The sequence below is a fragment of the Bufo bufo genome, chromosome 3 (assembly GCF_905171765.1).
Source record: "Bufo bufo chromosome 3, aBufBuf1.1, whole genome shotgun sequence".
In the NCBI taxonomy this organism is placed as follows: domain Eukaryota; kingdom Metazoa; phylum Chordata; class Amphibia; order Anura; family Bufonidae; genus Bufo; species Bufo bufo.
The window spans coordinates 683,500,486-683,515,812 of NC_053391.1; the positions used below are offsets into that span (position 1 = coordinate 683,500,486).

The window sequence follows — 15,327 nt, forward strand, 5'->3', positions numbered from 1 at the left end:
CTTTAAGTGACTCTCCAAAGAACACACTGACATCTGGGGGGGGGGGGGTCAATCCTATAGAGATCCTGTGGTCAGTCCTCAAGTCCTCAAAAGCAGGTGGAAAAACATAACCACAGAAATGGTGAAATTCCAAGCACTGATCAGACATGAATGGTCATCATCGGTCAGGATTTGGCCCAGAAGCTGACATCCGGCAGAAGGAAAAAGGGGTCGACGCTGGATATAATGAGACTTTACATAAACGTCATAGATTTAGCAGTAAAAGTAATAAAGTTATAAATTGCTTATAATTGTCCTTCAGTTACCATAGAAACATCCCACAAAAAGATTCAAAAACACTGAAACCACAACCTGCGGGAAAAACAACCTGGACGCACTAGTAACATTAGCGGTGGATTACTAGACGTTCCGGATTATTGGACAGCAATTTAAAATATATATATATATATATATATATATATATATATATATATATATATATATATATATATATATATATATTTTTTTTTTTTAAACGCACTTGGAAGGGAGGAGAAGCTGCAAGAAGAAAGCGTCGCCTAGAAATCTACTTCAGGGGTAGGCAACCTCCGGCACTCCAGCTGGTGTAAAACTACAACTCCCAGCATGCGTACGTGCTCTGCTCTAAGAACTCTCATAGAAATGAATGGGATTTGTAGTTTCCCAACAGCTGGAGTGCTGAAGGTTGCAGACCCCTCACTTCCAGGGCCCGTGCTGCCTCTACTACCACCCTCATCATTGTTCTGGACATAGACATGCGGTCGGCACACAACTCTCAGCATCATCTCTACAAACTAACCAATACAAAAGTGAAATAAAAGCAGAAGGAGAAAACTGCGGTCACATAAACAGCAGGAGGTCACATAAGTGCCAACCACAGACAGTGAAGGGGTCGCGTCTTCTGCTCCAGCCACAGAGCTGCATCCACAGTGCTGGCTGTAAATCCCTCACAATGCATCCTCGGCGCTATAGAAATGCTATGCCAGCAGAAAGCTGCAAGGTTTTAAATGCAGCTCTGGATGTGAATGCAGTCCAAAGGAAAAGCAAAACGAAGAGGTGATTTTTACAAGAATCTGATATCCCCGGATTATTGGACTGCTATAGAAAACTCCCTGGGAGGGAAGACCAGGTCGCCACAACGTATCAGACGTGGACTGTCCTCACAGCAGCAGCACACACCCCTGCACTGATACATTGTAACAAACGGCAGGGGAGACAAGGACAGGATGGGATTCTCAGCCTATGAACTAGAGTTTCTGCATTCAATGACAGCAAGCAGAGACCTTGAAAATGAAAAATAATTATGTGCATTAGAAAGTCACTAGTGTACAAACCAGCGGGGGACCCCTTTAATGTGACAGAGAGAAATTGAGCTGAACAGAGATAACAACCCCCCCCCCTCCAGAGGAGTACTGGCAGTGCCGCACCGGGGGCTCATCCATTATTCATCTGCTACCTTGTAATGTTAGTATCTCGGCTGATAGGAACAAGGAGGAGAGCGGTCAGCAGCACCGCGCCGCAACAAGACCCCCCACACGCTGGCGGCTGCACCGCAACAAGGTGCCCACAGCAAAAAGATGCCCATGTGCCAGAATCTGCACTGCAACAAGGCCCCCCGCAACAAGGTGCCCACATGCTATAATCACCACAACAGGCCCCCCAGCAGCTGCCCCGTGATGTCACAGGCCGTGCCAGGCACATAGCAGAGCCACGCGGTCAATGCCTACAGCAAGGGACTGGCATCATGTGCTGGATACAGACAACTCTCAGACATCACCAGAGGGAAGCACAGGGGCCCGCAGACCACGGCCGGTGCCCAAGATGGTGGTCGTACACTAGGTTCTCTCCATTGTTGCTTTCATTATGTAACAGACAGTTTATTTCAGTTCCTGACCATTTTCAAGATCTCTGCTTGCTGGAAGTGAATGAGAAAATTCTGTTAATCTGGATACGTTAAAAAGAAAAACTGCCATAGTCTGTACTTACACATCAGGTCTGGAGTTTGTCACAATGTATCAGTGAAGAGCAATCAGGCCGGGAGGAGAGGGCCTGTCTGCACCGATACATTGTAACTATTCTTCAGCTGTGTGCGGAAACTAACGAGGCCCATCTTCACCTTTACAATCCCTACATTCATGCACGCGGCCGTGTCCGTATTTCAGACCGCACAATACCGAACTCGCCGCGTGCAGTGCGCATTTTTGTTACTCCCAGGTCCTTCAATTTGCGGAACGCCACATGGATCCAGAAACATCCGGATGGGAGCACAGGGCGGAAAAACATGGCCGTGTGCATGAGGCCTTACTACAACAACCCTGCGTCTGCTGGACGTGGCATCTGCATGGCGTAAACGGATGCTTCACTTACAGCAAGCAGAGATCTTGAAAGCGGGGAGAAATTTAAACAGAAAATGTATTAGAAAGTTGCAAATTGACAGGAGGGGCATCGTCCCCCAACTGCCCCCCTGACAGGAGGGGCATCGTCCCCAACTGCCCCCCTGACAGGAGGGGCATCGTCCCCAACTGCCCCCCTGACAGGAGGGGCATCGTCCCCAACTGCCCCCCTGACAGGAGGGGCATCGTCCCCAACTGCCCCCCTGACAGGAGGGGCATCGTCCCCAACTGCCCCCCTGACAGGAGGGGCATCGTCCCCAACTGCCCCCCTGACAGGAGGGGCATCGTCCCCAACTGCCCCCCTGACAGGAGGGGCATCGTCCCCAACTGCCCCCCTGACAGGAGGGGCATCGTCCCCAACTGCCCCCCTGACAGGAGGGGCATCGCCCCCAACTGCCCCCCTGACAGGAGGGGCATCGCCCCCAACTGCCCCCCTGACAGGAGGGGCATCGCCCCCAAATGCCCCCTGACAGGAGGGGCATCGTCCCCAACTGCCCCCCTGACAGGAGGGGCATCGTCCCCAACTGCCCCCCTGACAGGAGGGGCATCGCCCCCAACTGCCCCCCTGACAGGAGGGGCATCGCCCCCAACTGCCCCCCTGACAGGAGGGGCATCGCCCCCAACTGCCCCCCTGACAGGAGGGGCATCGCCCCCAAATGCCCCCTGACAGGAGGGGCATCGCCCACAGTGCCCGGTGACAATGACGGACTCACCTGCTGGGTGTGCAGCTCTACATGCAGAGACCGCGGCCCGGCCACCATTCCCACCCCAGGAGGGATGGACACAGGGGCCAGCACCGGCATGCCCTCCCTGACGCTGCCCCTCACCGGCCCGGGCAGGCTCATGACGGCGGCGCTCCGCTCCTCCGCTCACTGACTGACTGGATGACGCCGCTTCCTTCCGGGTCTCGGGCGCGCCACCATCCTGGGCTCTGCACATGCGCGCTCCCGACCCTCGGCACGGCCACGCGCCCCGACACAAACACTGCACACCGCCCCGCCCCTAAAAACGAAAACGGCGCCATTGATTGGCTAAGGCGGATTGCTATAGAAAAAAAGGTTTCATTGGTTATGCCTACCGCCAATCAGCAGTGGAGGGGCGTGTCCATGATTGGATGTTTCTGTTCCTCGGAGCGGGGTGCCGCTTATTACGGCTTAACCGTCACGTGGAGCTGTCTCTGTACTGGAATTAGGAACCTGGTATGGCACAGGTCACGTGGCTTTTAAGCGGTAGAAGGACATCATGGTAAAGGGAAACTGTCTCAGTTGTCCGTAGCAACCAATCAGATTCCACCTTTCATTTTTCAGCGCTCTTTTGGAAAATGAAAGGTGGAATCTGATTGGTTGTTTTGGGCACCTAACACAGTCTACCTTTACAGCAGTTTTAATAATCCCCCCCCCCCCCCCTCCCCATGGTAAACCTCTCAGGGTGAGTCTGGGATGGAGGCGTCCAATGTCCTAGGCTCTAATACATAACAGAATGGAGCTGTGAGACATGCAGTACCTCAGACCTCTCCTCCAAAGGGTGAACTTGCTGACAGTTCATGGTTTTTCTAGCTCCATTCAGCGACCCCCACTCAGGTAAAGCCCTCACACGTCTTCATGTACACAGCCCTTGTATCAACCCCCATGGCAGAAATCCTCACCTTTTACCAATTAGTCTTTTCATCCAGAAGAAGTTAATCCAAGTGAACGGGAGTGTCCTTTCTGCTGCTGCTCAGGAGGCAGTTGAAGGATGTAACTGAGCATGTGCGACCATCTCAGTGAGCAGGTCAAAGAAATATGGACAAAGAACAAACAGCAGGTGGCAGTGCAGTTTCTAGGTAAAATTTCTTTCAGGGCGAGTGTAAAAAAAAATACCCCCCCCCCCCCCCATCAAAACTGCTCGATGAAATCATATCAGAAGAGTACTTGACACCGTCTCACCATATATTTATATATTTTTTCTTTTTATGCTTAACACAGGATTTATTGAGAGAAAAAGAAAATCATAAGTTACTGCTTAAACTGCTAAAAGTGTCAGGCAGAGTGGTAGAGGAGAGCTGCAGTATAAAGGAAGGCAACACCCTTAGAAGAGTAGTCAGGAAATACAATCATCAATAATGTGCAAAACCAAAAAACCGTCATGTTACCATTTAATAACTAACTAAAACCCAATCACAGCAGGTCTCAACTAGCACACGCAAGTAAATGTACAAAAACCAAGTAACATATAAAACCAGATTCAAAGCATAGATGGCGGATTACTGTATACTGTCCATAAAATGTATGGAGGTTACACCATGCCGGACAATATAACCTCTGTGCTATGCTGTACAATAAACAGTATAACTCCTACACAGTGTATGTCACACAATATACAGTATACTTCTACACTGTGCCACACAATATACAGTATACTTCTACACTGTGCCACACAATATACAGTATACCTCTACACTGTGCCACACAATATACAGTATATCTCTACACTGTGCCACACAATATACAGTATACTTCTACACTGTGCCACACAATATACAGTATACTTCTACACTGTGCCACACAATATACAGTATACCTCTACACTGTGCCACACAATATACAGTATATCTCTACACTGTGCCACACAATATACAGTATACCTCTACACTGTGCCCCACAATATACAGTATACCTCTACACTGTGCCACACAATATACAGTATACCGCTACACTGTGCCCCACAATATACAGTATACCGCTACACTGTGCCACACAATATACAGTATACCTCTACACTGTGCCACACAATATACAGTATACCTCTACACTGTGCCCCACAATATACAGTATACCTCTACACTGTGCCCCACAATATACAGTATAGCTCTACACTGTGCCACACAATATACAGTATACCTCTACACTGTGCCCCACAATATACAGTATACCTCTACACTGTGCCACACAATATACAGTATACCGCTACACTGTGCCCCACAATATACAGTATACCGCTACACTGTGCCACACAATATACAGTATACCTCTACACTGTGCCACACAATATACAGTATACCTCTACACTGTGCCCCACAATATACAGTATACCTCTACACTGTGCCCCACAATATACAGTATACCTCTACACTGTGCCACACAATATACAGTATACCGCTACACTGTGCCCCACAATATACAGTATACCTCTACACTGTGCCACACAATATACAGTATACCTCTACACTGTGCCACACAATATACAGCATACCTCTACACTGTGCCCCACAATATACAGTATACCTCTACACTGTGCCACACAATATACAGTATACCTCTACACTGTGCCACACAATATACAGTATATCTCTACACTGTGCCACACAATATACAGTATACCTCTACACTGTGCCCCACAATATACAGTATACCGCTACACTGTGCCCCACAATATACAGCATACCTCTACACTGTGCCCCACAATATACAGTATACCTCTACACTGTGCCACACAATATACAGCATACCTCTACACTGTGCCACACAATATACAGTATATCTCTACACTGTGCCACACAATATACAGTATACCTCTACACTGTGCCCCACAATATACAGTATACCTCTACACTGTGCCCCACAATATACAGTATACCGCTACACTGTGCCACACAATATACAGTATACCTCTACACTGTGCCACACAATATACAGTATATCTCTACACTGTGCCACACAATATACAGTATACCTCTACACTGTGCCCCACAATATACAGTATACCTCTACACTGTGCCCCACAATATACAGTATACCGCTACACTGTGCCACACAATATACAGTATACCGCTACACTGTGCCCCACAATATACAGTATACCTCTACACTGTGCCACACAATATACAGTATACCTCTACACTGTGCCACACAATATACAGTATATCTCTACACTGTGCCACACAATATACAGTATACCTCTACACTGTGCCCCACAATATACAGTATACCTCTACACTGTGCCCCACAATATACAGTATACCGCTACACTGTGCCACACAATATACAGTATACCGCTACACTGTGCCCCACAATATACAGTATACCTCTACACTGTGCCACACAATATACAGTATACCTCTACACTGTGCCACACAATATACAGCATACCTCTACACTGTGCCCCACAAATATACAGTATACCTCTACACTGTGCCACACAATATACAGTATACCTCTACACTGTGCCACACAATATACAGTATATCTCTACACTGTGCCACACAATATACAGTATACCGCTACACTGTGCCCCACAATATACAGTATACCTCTACACTGTGCCCCACAATATACAGTATACCGCTACACTGTGCCACACAATATACAGTATACCGCTACACTGTGCCCCACAATATACAGTATACCTCTACACTGTGCCACACAATATACAGTATACCTCTACACTGTGCCACACAATATACAGCATACCTCTACACTGTGCCCCACAATATACAGTATACCTCTACACTGTGCCACACAATATACAGTATACCTCTACACTGTGCCACACAATATACAGTATATCTCTACACTGTGCCACACAATATACAGTATACCTCTACACTGTGCCCCACAATATACAGTATACCTCTACACTGTGCCCCACAATATACAGTATACCGCTACACTGTGCCACACAATATACAGTATACCGCTACACTGTGCCCCACAATATACAGTATACCTCTACACTGTGCCACACAATATACAGTATACCTCTACACTGTGCCACACAATATACAGCATACCTCTACACTGTGCCCCACAATATACAGTATACCTCTACACTGTGCCACACAATATACAGTATATCTCTACACTGTGCCACACAATATACAGTATATCTCTACACTGTGCCACACAATATACAGTATACCGCTACACTGTGCCACACAATATACAGTATACCGCTACACTGTGCCCCACAATATACAGTATACCTCTACACTGTGCCACACAATATACAGTATACCTCTACACTGTGCCACACAATATACAGCATACCTCTACACTGTGCCCCACAATATACAGTATACCGCTACACTGTGCCACAAAATGTACAGTACACCTCTACACTGTGCCACACAATATACAGTATACCGCTACACTGTGCCACACAATATACAGTATACCTCTACACTGTGCCACACAATATACAGTATACCGCTACACTGTGCCACACAATATACAGTATACCTCTACACTGTGCCACACAATATACAGTATACCTCTACACTGTGCCACACAATATACAGTATACCGCTACACTGTGCCACACAATATACAGTATACCTCTACACTGTGCCCCACAATATACAGTATACCTCTACACTGTGCCACACAATGTACAGTATACCTCTACACTGTGCCACACCATATACGGTATACCGCTACACTGTGCCACACAATATACAATATACCTCTACACTGTGCCCCACAATATACAGTATACCTCTACACTGTGCCCCACAATATACAGTATACCTCTACACTGTGCCACACAATGTACAGTATACCTCTACACTGTGCCACACCATATACAGTATACCTCTACGCTGTGCCACACAATATACAGTATACCTCTACACTGTGCCCCACAATATACAGTATACCTCTACACTGTGCCACACAATATACAATATACCTCTACACTGTGCCCCACAATATACAGTATACCTCTACACTGTGCCACACAATATACAGTATACCTCTACACTGTGCCCCACAATATACAGTATACCTCTACACTGTGCCCCACAATATACAGTATACCTCTATACTGTGCCACACAATATACAGTATACCTCTACACTGTGCCCCACAATATACAGTATACCTCTACACTGTGCCACACAATATACAGTATACCTCTACACTGTGCCACACAATATACAGTATACCTCTACACTGTGCCACACAATATACAGTATACCTCTACACTGTGCCACACAATATACAGTATATCTCTACACTGTGCCACAATATGTACAGTACACCTCTACACTGTGCCACACAATATACAGTATACCGCTATACTGTGCCACACAATATACACTATACCGCTACACTGTGCCCCACAATATACAGTATACCTCTATGCTGTGCCCCACAATATACAGTATACCTCTACACTGTGCCCCACAATATACAGTATACCTCTACACTGTGCCACACAATATACGGTATACCTCTACACTGTGCCACACAAAATACGGTATACCTCTACACTGTGCCACACAATATACAGTATATCTCTACACTGTGCCACACAATATACAGTATACCTCTACACTGTGCCACACAATATACAGTATGCCTCTACACTGTGCCACACAATATACATTATACCTCTACACTGTGCCCCACAATATACAGTATACCTCTACACTGTGCCACACCATATACAGTATACCTCTACACTGTGCCCCACAATATACAGTATACCGCTACACTGTGCCACACAATATACAGTATACCTCTACACTGTGCCCCACAATATACAGTATACCTCTACACTGTGCCCCACAATATACAGTATACCTCTACACTGTGCCCCACAATATACAGTATACCTCTACACTGTGCCACACAATATACAGTATACCTCTACACTGTGCCACACAATATACAGTATACCTCTACACTGTGCCCCACAATATACAGTATACCTCTACACTGTGCCACACCATATACAGTATACCGCTACACTGTGCCACACAATATACAGTATACCGCTACACTGTGCCACACAATATACGGTATACCTCTACACTGTGCCACACAATATACAGTATACCTCTACACTGTGCCACACAATATACAGCATACCTCTACACTGTGCCCCACAATATACAGTATACCGCTACACTGTGCCACAAAATGTACAGTACACCTCTACACTGTGCCACACAATATACGGTATACCGCTACACTGTGCCACACAATATACAGTATACCGCTACACTGTGCCACACAATATACAGTATACCTCTACACTGTGCCACACAATATACAGTATACCTCTACACTGTGCCACACAATACACAGTATACCTCTACACTGTGCCACACAATACACAGTATACCTCTACACTGTACCACACAATATACAGTATACCTCTACACTGTGCCCCACAATATACAGTATACCTCTACACTGTGCCACACAATATACAGTATACCTCTACACTGTGCCACACAATATACAGTATACCTCTACACTGTGCCACACAATATACAGTATAGCTCTACACTGTGCCACACAATATACGGTATACCTCTACACTGTGCCACACAATATACAGTATACCTCTACACTGTGCCCCACAATATACAGTATACCTGTACACTGTGCCACACAATATACAGTATACCTCTACACTGTGCCCCACAATATACAGTATACCGCTACACTGTGCCACACAATATACAGTATACCGCTACACTGTGCCACACAATATACAGTATACCGCTACAATGTGCCACACAATATACAGCTACACTGTGCCACACCATATACAGGGTGGGCCATTTATATGGATACACCTTAATAAAATGGGAATGGTTGGTGATATTAACTTCCTGTTTGTGGCACATTAGTATATGTGAGGGGGGAAACTTTTCAAGATGGGTGGTGACCATGGCGGCCATTTTGAAGTCGGCCATTTTGAATCCAACTTTTGTTTTTTCAATAGGAAGAGGGTCATGTGACACATCAAACTTATTGGGAATTTCACAAGAAAAACAATGGTGTGCTTGATTTTAACGTAATTTTATTCTTTCATGAGTTATTTACAAGTTTCTCTTTGTTTACAGCCATTGACATGTCGCCGAGGTTAACACGTGAGGAGCGGATAGAAATTGTGTTGATGTCTGGTGAACGCAGTAACCGGGTCATTGCAGCAGATTTTAATGCAAGACACCCTACGAGACCACCTATCTCCCATGCTACAGTTAGCAAACTGCTTGCTAAGTTTCATGAAACTGGTTCAGTATTGGATTTGCCAAAATGTGGACGCATGAAATCTGTCTCTAATGAAGAAACATCAGTGGCTGTCCTAGCTTCATTCAGCAAGAGTTTTTCCAGATGGTGCACCACCACATTATGGGTGTCAGGTCCGAGCATTCCTAGATGAACAGTTTCCTGGAAAGTGGATTGGTCGTCGTGGGCCAGTTGAATGGCCCCCAAGGTCTCCCGATCTGACCCCCTTAGACTTTTATCTTTGGGGTCATCTAAAGGCAATTGTCTATGCTGTGAAGATACGAGATGTGCAGCACCTGAAACTACGGATACTGGAAGCCTGTGCTAGCATTTCTCCTGCGGTGTTGCTATCAGTGTGTGAAGAGTGGGAGAAGAGGGTTGCATTGACAATCCAACATAATGGGCAGCACATTGAACACATTTTATAAGTGGTCAGAAACTTGTAAATAACTCATGAAAAAATAAAGTTACGTTAAAACCAAGCACACCATTGTTTTTCTTGTGAAATTCCCAATAAGTTTGATGTGTCACATGACCCTCTTCCTATTGAAAAAACAAAAGTTGCATTCAAAATGGCCGACTTCAAAATGGCCGCCATGGTCACCACCCATCTTGAAAAGTTTTCCCCCTCACATATACAGGGAGTGCAGAACTATTAGGCAAGTTTTATTTTTGAGGATTAATTTTATTATTGAACAACAACCATGTTCTCAATGAACCCAAAAAACTCATTAATATCAAAGCTGAATATTTTTGGAAGTAGTTTTTAGTTTGTTTTTAGTTTTAGCTATTTTAGGGGGATATCTGTGTGTGCAGGTGACTATTACTGTGCATAATTATTAGGCAACTTAACAAAAAACAAATATATACCCATTTCAATTATTTATTTTTACCAGTGAAACCAATATAACATCTCAACATTCACAAATATACATTTCTGACATTCAAAAACAAAACAAAAACAAATCAGTGACCAATATAGCCACCTTTCTTTGCAAGGACACTCAAAAGCCTGCCATCCATGGATTCTGTCAGTGTTTTGATATGTTCACCATCAACATTGCGTGCAGCAGCAACCACAGCCTCCCAGACACTGTTCAGAGAGGTGTACTGTTTTCCCTCCTTGTAAATCTCACATTTGATGATGGACCACAGGTTCTCAATGGGGTTCAGATCAGGTGAACAAGGAGGCCATGTCATTAGATTTTCTTCTTTTATACCCTTTCTTGCCAGCCACGCTGTGGAGTACTTGGACGCGTGTGATGGAGCATTGTCCTGCATGAAAATCATGTTTTTCTTGAAGGATGCAGACTTCTTCCTGTACCACTGCTTGAAGAAGGTGTCTTCCAGAAACTGGCAGTAGGACTGGGAGTTGAGCTTGACTCCATCCTCAACCCGAAAAGGCCCCACAAGCTCATCTTTGATGATACCAGCCCAAACCAGTACTCCACCTCCACCTTGCTGGCGTCTGAGTCGGACTGGAGCTCTCTGCCCTTTACCAATCCAGCCACGGGCCCATCCATCTGGCCCATCAAGACTCACTCTCATTTCATCAGTCCATAAAACCTTAGAAAAATCAGTCTTGAGATATTTCTTGGCCCAGTCTTGACGTTTCAGCTTGTGTGTCTTGTTCAGTGGTGGTCGTCTTTCAGCCTTTCTTACCTTGGCCATGTCTCTGAGTATTGCACACCTTGTGCTTTTGGGCACTCCAGTGATGTTGCAGCTCTGAAATATGGCCAAACTGGTGGCAAGTGGCATCTTGGCAGCTGCACGCTTGACTTTTCTCAGTTCATGGGCAGTTATTTTGCGCCTTGGTTTTTCCACACGCTTCTTGCGACCCTGTTGACTATTTTGAATGAAGCGCTTGATTGTTCGATGATCACGCTTCAGAAGCTTTGCAATTTTAAGAGTGCTGCATCCCTCTGCAAGATATCTCACTATTTTTGACTTTTCTGAGCCTGTCAAGTCCTTCTTTTGACCCATTTTGCCAAAGGAAAGGAAGTTGCCTAATAATTATGCACACCTAATATAGGGTGTTGATGTCATTAGACCACACCCCTTCTCATTACAGAGATGCACATCACCTAATATGCTTAATTGGTAGTAGGCTTTCGAGCCTATACAGCTTGGAGTAAGACAACATGCATAAAGAGGATGATGTGGTCAAAATACTCATTTGCCTAATAATTCTGCACTCCCTGTACTAATGTGCCACAAACAGGAAGTTAATATCACCAACCATTCCCATTTTATTAAGGTGTATCCATATAAATGGCCCACCCTGTATATTGTGTGGCACAGTGTAGAAGTATACTGTATATTGTGTGGCACAGTGTAGAGGTATACTGTATATTGTGTGGCACAGTGTAGAGGTATACTGTATATTGTGTGGCACAGTGTAGCGGTATACTGTATATTGTGTGGGCACAGTGTAGAGGTATACTGTATATTGTGTGGCACAGTGTAGCGGTATACTGTATATTGTGTGGCACAGTGTAGAAGTATACTGTATATTGTGTGGCACAGTGTAGAGGTATACTGTATATTGTGTGGCACAGTGTAGAGGTATACTGTATATTGTGTGGCACAGTGTAGCGGTATACTGTATATTGTGTGGGCACAGTGTAGAGGTATACTGTATATTGTGTGGCACAGTGTAGCGGTATACTGTATATTGTGTGGCACAGTGTAGAGGTATACTGTATATTGTGTGGCACAGCGTAGAGGTATACTGTATATTGTGTGGCACAGCGTAGAGGTATACTGTATATTGTGTGGCACAGCGTAGCGGTATACTGTATATTGTGTGGCACAGTGTAGAGGTATACTGTATATTGTGTGGCACAGTGTAGAGGTATACTGTATATTGTGTGGCACAGTGTAGAGGTATACTGTATATTATGTGGCACAGTGTAGGCTATATGTGTACTTGGCTTGGCCCTTGGGGATCTCGGACGCCACTTCCACACTTTGGCCGGGGGCTCGGCGGAGCTGATGTGCTTTATCCTAATGAGAAAGATTTCATAATAAGGATTTGGAGAAGGGGCAGAGGGATAGCAGAGCAGGGAGAGGCTGGTGCTGCTACTTGGGGGTCATACCATGGGGGAGTAATAAAGCCCACCATAATGCCCCCCCAGTAGAAATAATTCTCCTTATAATGTGCAAAACATACCCCAGTTGAGCTAATGTTCCCATAATGTGCCAATATAAAATACCCCTTCTAAGTGCCCCCGTAGATGACCCCATAGTGCTCCTCTCCCTCCTTCCCCATAGTACCCACCATAATGTGTCCCAGTATAAAATGTCCCTATACAGAGCCCCCCATATAAAATACCCCCTCTTTTTAGCCTCAGTAGATGCCCCTATAGTGCCACCTAATAATGCGCCAGTAATAAGTGCCCCAATAGATTCCCCCAATCATGTGCCAGTAAGATGTGCCCCCATAGATGCCCCCTAATTATGTGCCAGTAAGATGTGCCCCCATAGATGCCCCCTAATCATGCGCCAGTAAGATGTGCCCCCATAGATGCCCCCAATCATGTGCCAGTAATAAGAGCCCCCATAGATGTCCCCCAATCATGTGCCAGTAATAGGAGCCCCCCCACCATCATGTGCCAGTAGCCAGAGTACCCCCCTATCATGTGCCAGTAGCCCCCTTATGTGCAAGTCGCCCCCCCTATCATGTGCCAGTAGCCCCCCTTATGTGCCAGTAGTGCCCCTTATATGCCAGTAGCCTCCTGCCATGTGCCAGTAGCCCCCTTATGTGCCAGTAGCCCCCCTTATGTGCCAGTAGCCCCCTTATCTGCTAGTATCCCCCCTTATGTGCCAGTAGCCCCCCTTATGTGCCAGTAGCCCCCTTATCTGCTAGTATCCCCCCTTATGTGCCAGTAGCCCCCCTTATGTGCCAGTAGCCCCCCTATCATGTGCCAGTAGTCCCCCTTATGTGCCAGTAGCCCCCTTATGTGCCAGTAGTCCCCTTTATGTGCCAGTAGCCCCCCTTATGTTCCAGTAGTACCCCTTATGTGCCAGCAGCCTCCTATCATGTGCCAGTAGCCTCCCTTATGTGCCAGTAGTCCCCCTTATGTGGCAGTAGTCCCCCTTATGTGCCAGTAGTCCCCCTTACGTGCCAGTAGCCCCCCTTACCTGCCAGTAGCCCCCCTTATCTGCCAGTAGTCCGCCTTATGTCTGTGCCAGTAGCCACCCTTATGTGCCAGTATTGTAATTTGTACATATATATAAAAAAATAAAAATAAACTTATACTTGCCTCTTCCGGCCTGTGTCCCTCGCTGGCTCAGGCGGCGCGATGACGTCATTACTCTGATAGGCTGCCAGCACTAGGCCGGCAGCCTATCAGAGGAACAGGGAGGGGACACAGCTCTCCCTCCCCTGCCGCAGCACAGACATTTGTGTCGCCGTCTTGAGGACGGCGATACAGATGACTATGGAGATGAGTGAGCGCTTCCACATTGGAAGCGCAGCGCTCATCTCCTGCTGTGCCCTGCCAGCACCCCCCTTCTGACAGCACCCCGGGCGGCCACCCGGCCCGCCCCCGATCCAAGAAACGGCCCTGGCAGGTGGCGCTGTACAGATACATTTGATTGAAAAACTCAGTAAAGATCTCCTTCTATGTCCTGGCGGTATCTAACAGTTCTCTCCTCTGGGGACTCCCATGGCCCCGTCTACATCAGGGATGCCCAACCTGCGGCCCTCCAGCTGTTTCAAAACTAGAACTCCCTGGATGCCTGGACATCTTACAGTTATTAGGGCATGCTGGGAGTTGTAGTTTTGCAATAGCTGGAGGGCCATGGGTTGGGCATCCATGGTCTACATGGTATCGTCGTTTATTGGAACTCGGGACAGATTCCACATTGGAGGCCTGATTGCCACTCTTACTGCTTGACCATGACCCCTGCCG

The 15,327-nt window shown here is 46.4% G+C and overlaps 2 protein-coding genes across 2 annotated transcripts in view; both read right to left on the reverse strand.

Moving 5' to 3' along the window:
* LOC120996507 (UV radiation resistance-associated gene protein-like) overlaps positions 1-3,396 on the reverse strand; it is a 57,879-nt gene extending 54,483 nt beyond the window's left edge. Inside the window, exon 1 of the mRNA XM_040426446.1 lies at positions 3,125-3,396. Within this exon, the coding sequence (XP_040282380.1) occupies positions 3,125-3,256 (132 nt within the window). The 5' untranslated portion in view covers positions 3,257-3,396. The remainder of the gene's footprint in view (positions 1-3,124) is intronic.
* The window catches only part of LOC120996509 (diacylglycerol O-acyltransferase 2-like), a 320,553-nt gene that overhangs the window by 206,387 nt on the left and 98,839 nt on the right, over positions 1-15,327 (reverse strand). The gene's annotated exons all lie outside the window — the stretch shown is intronic.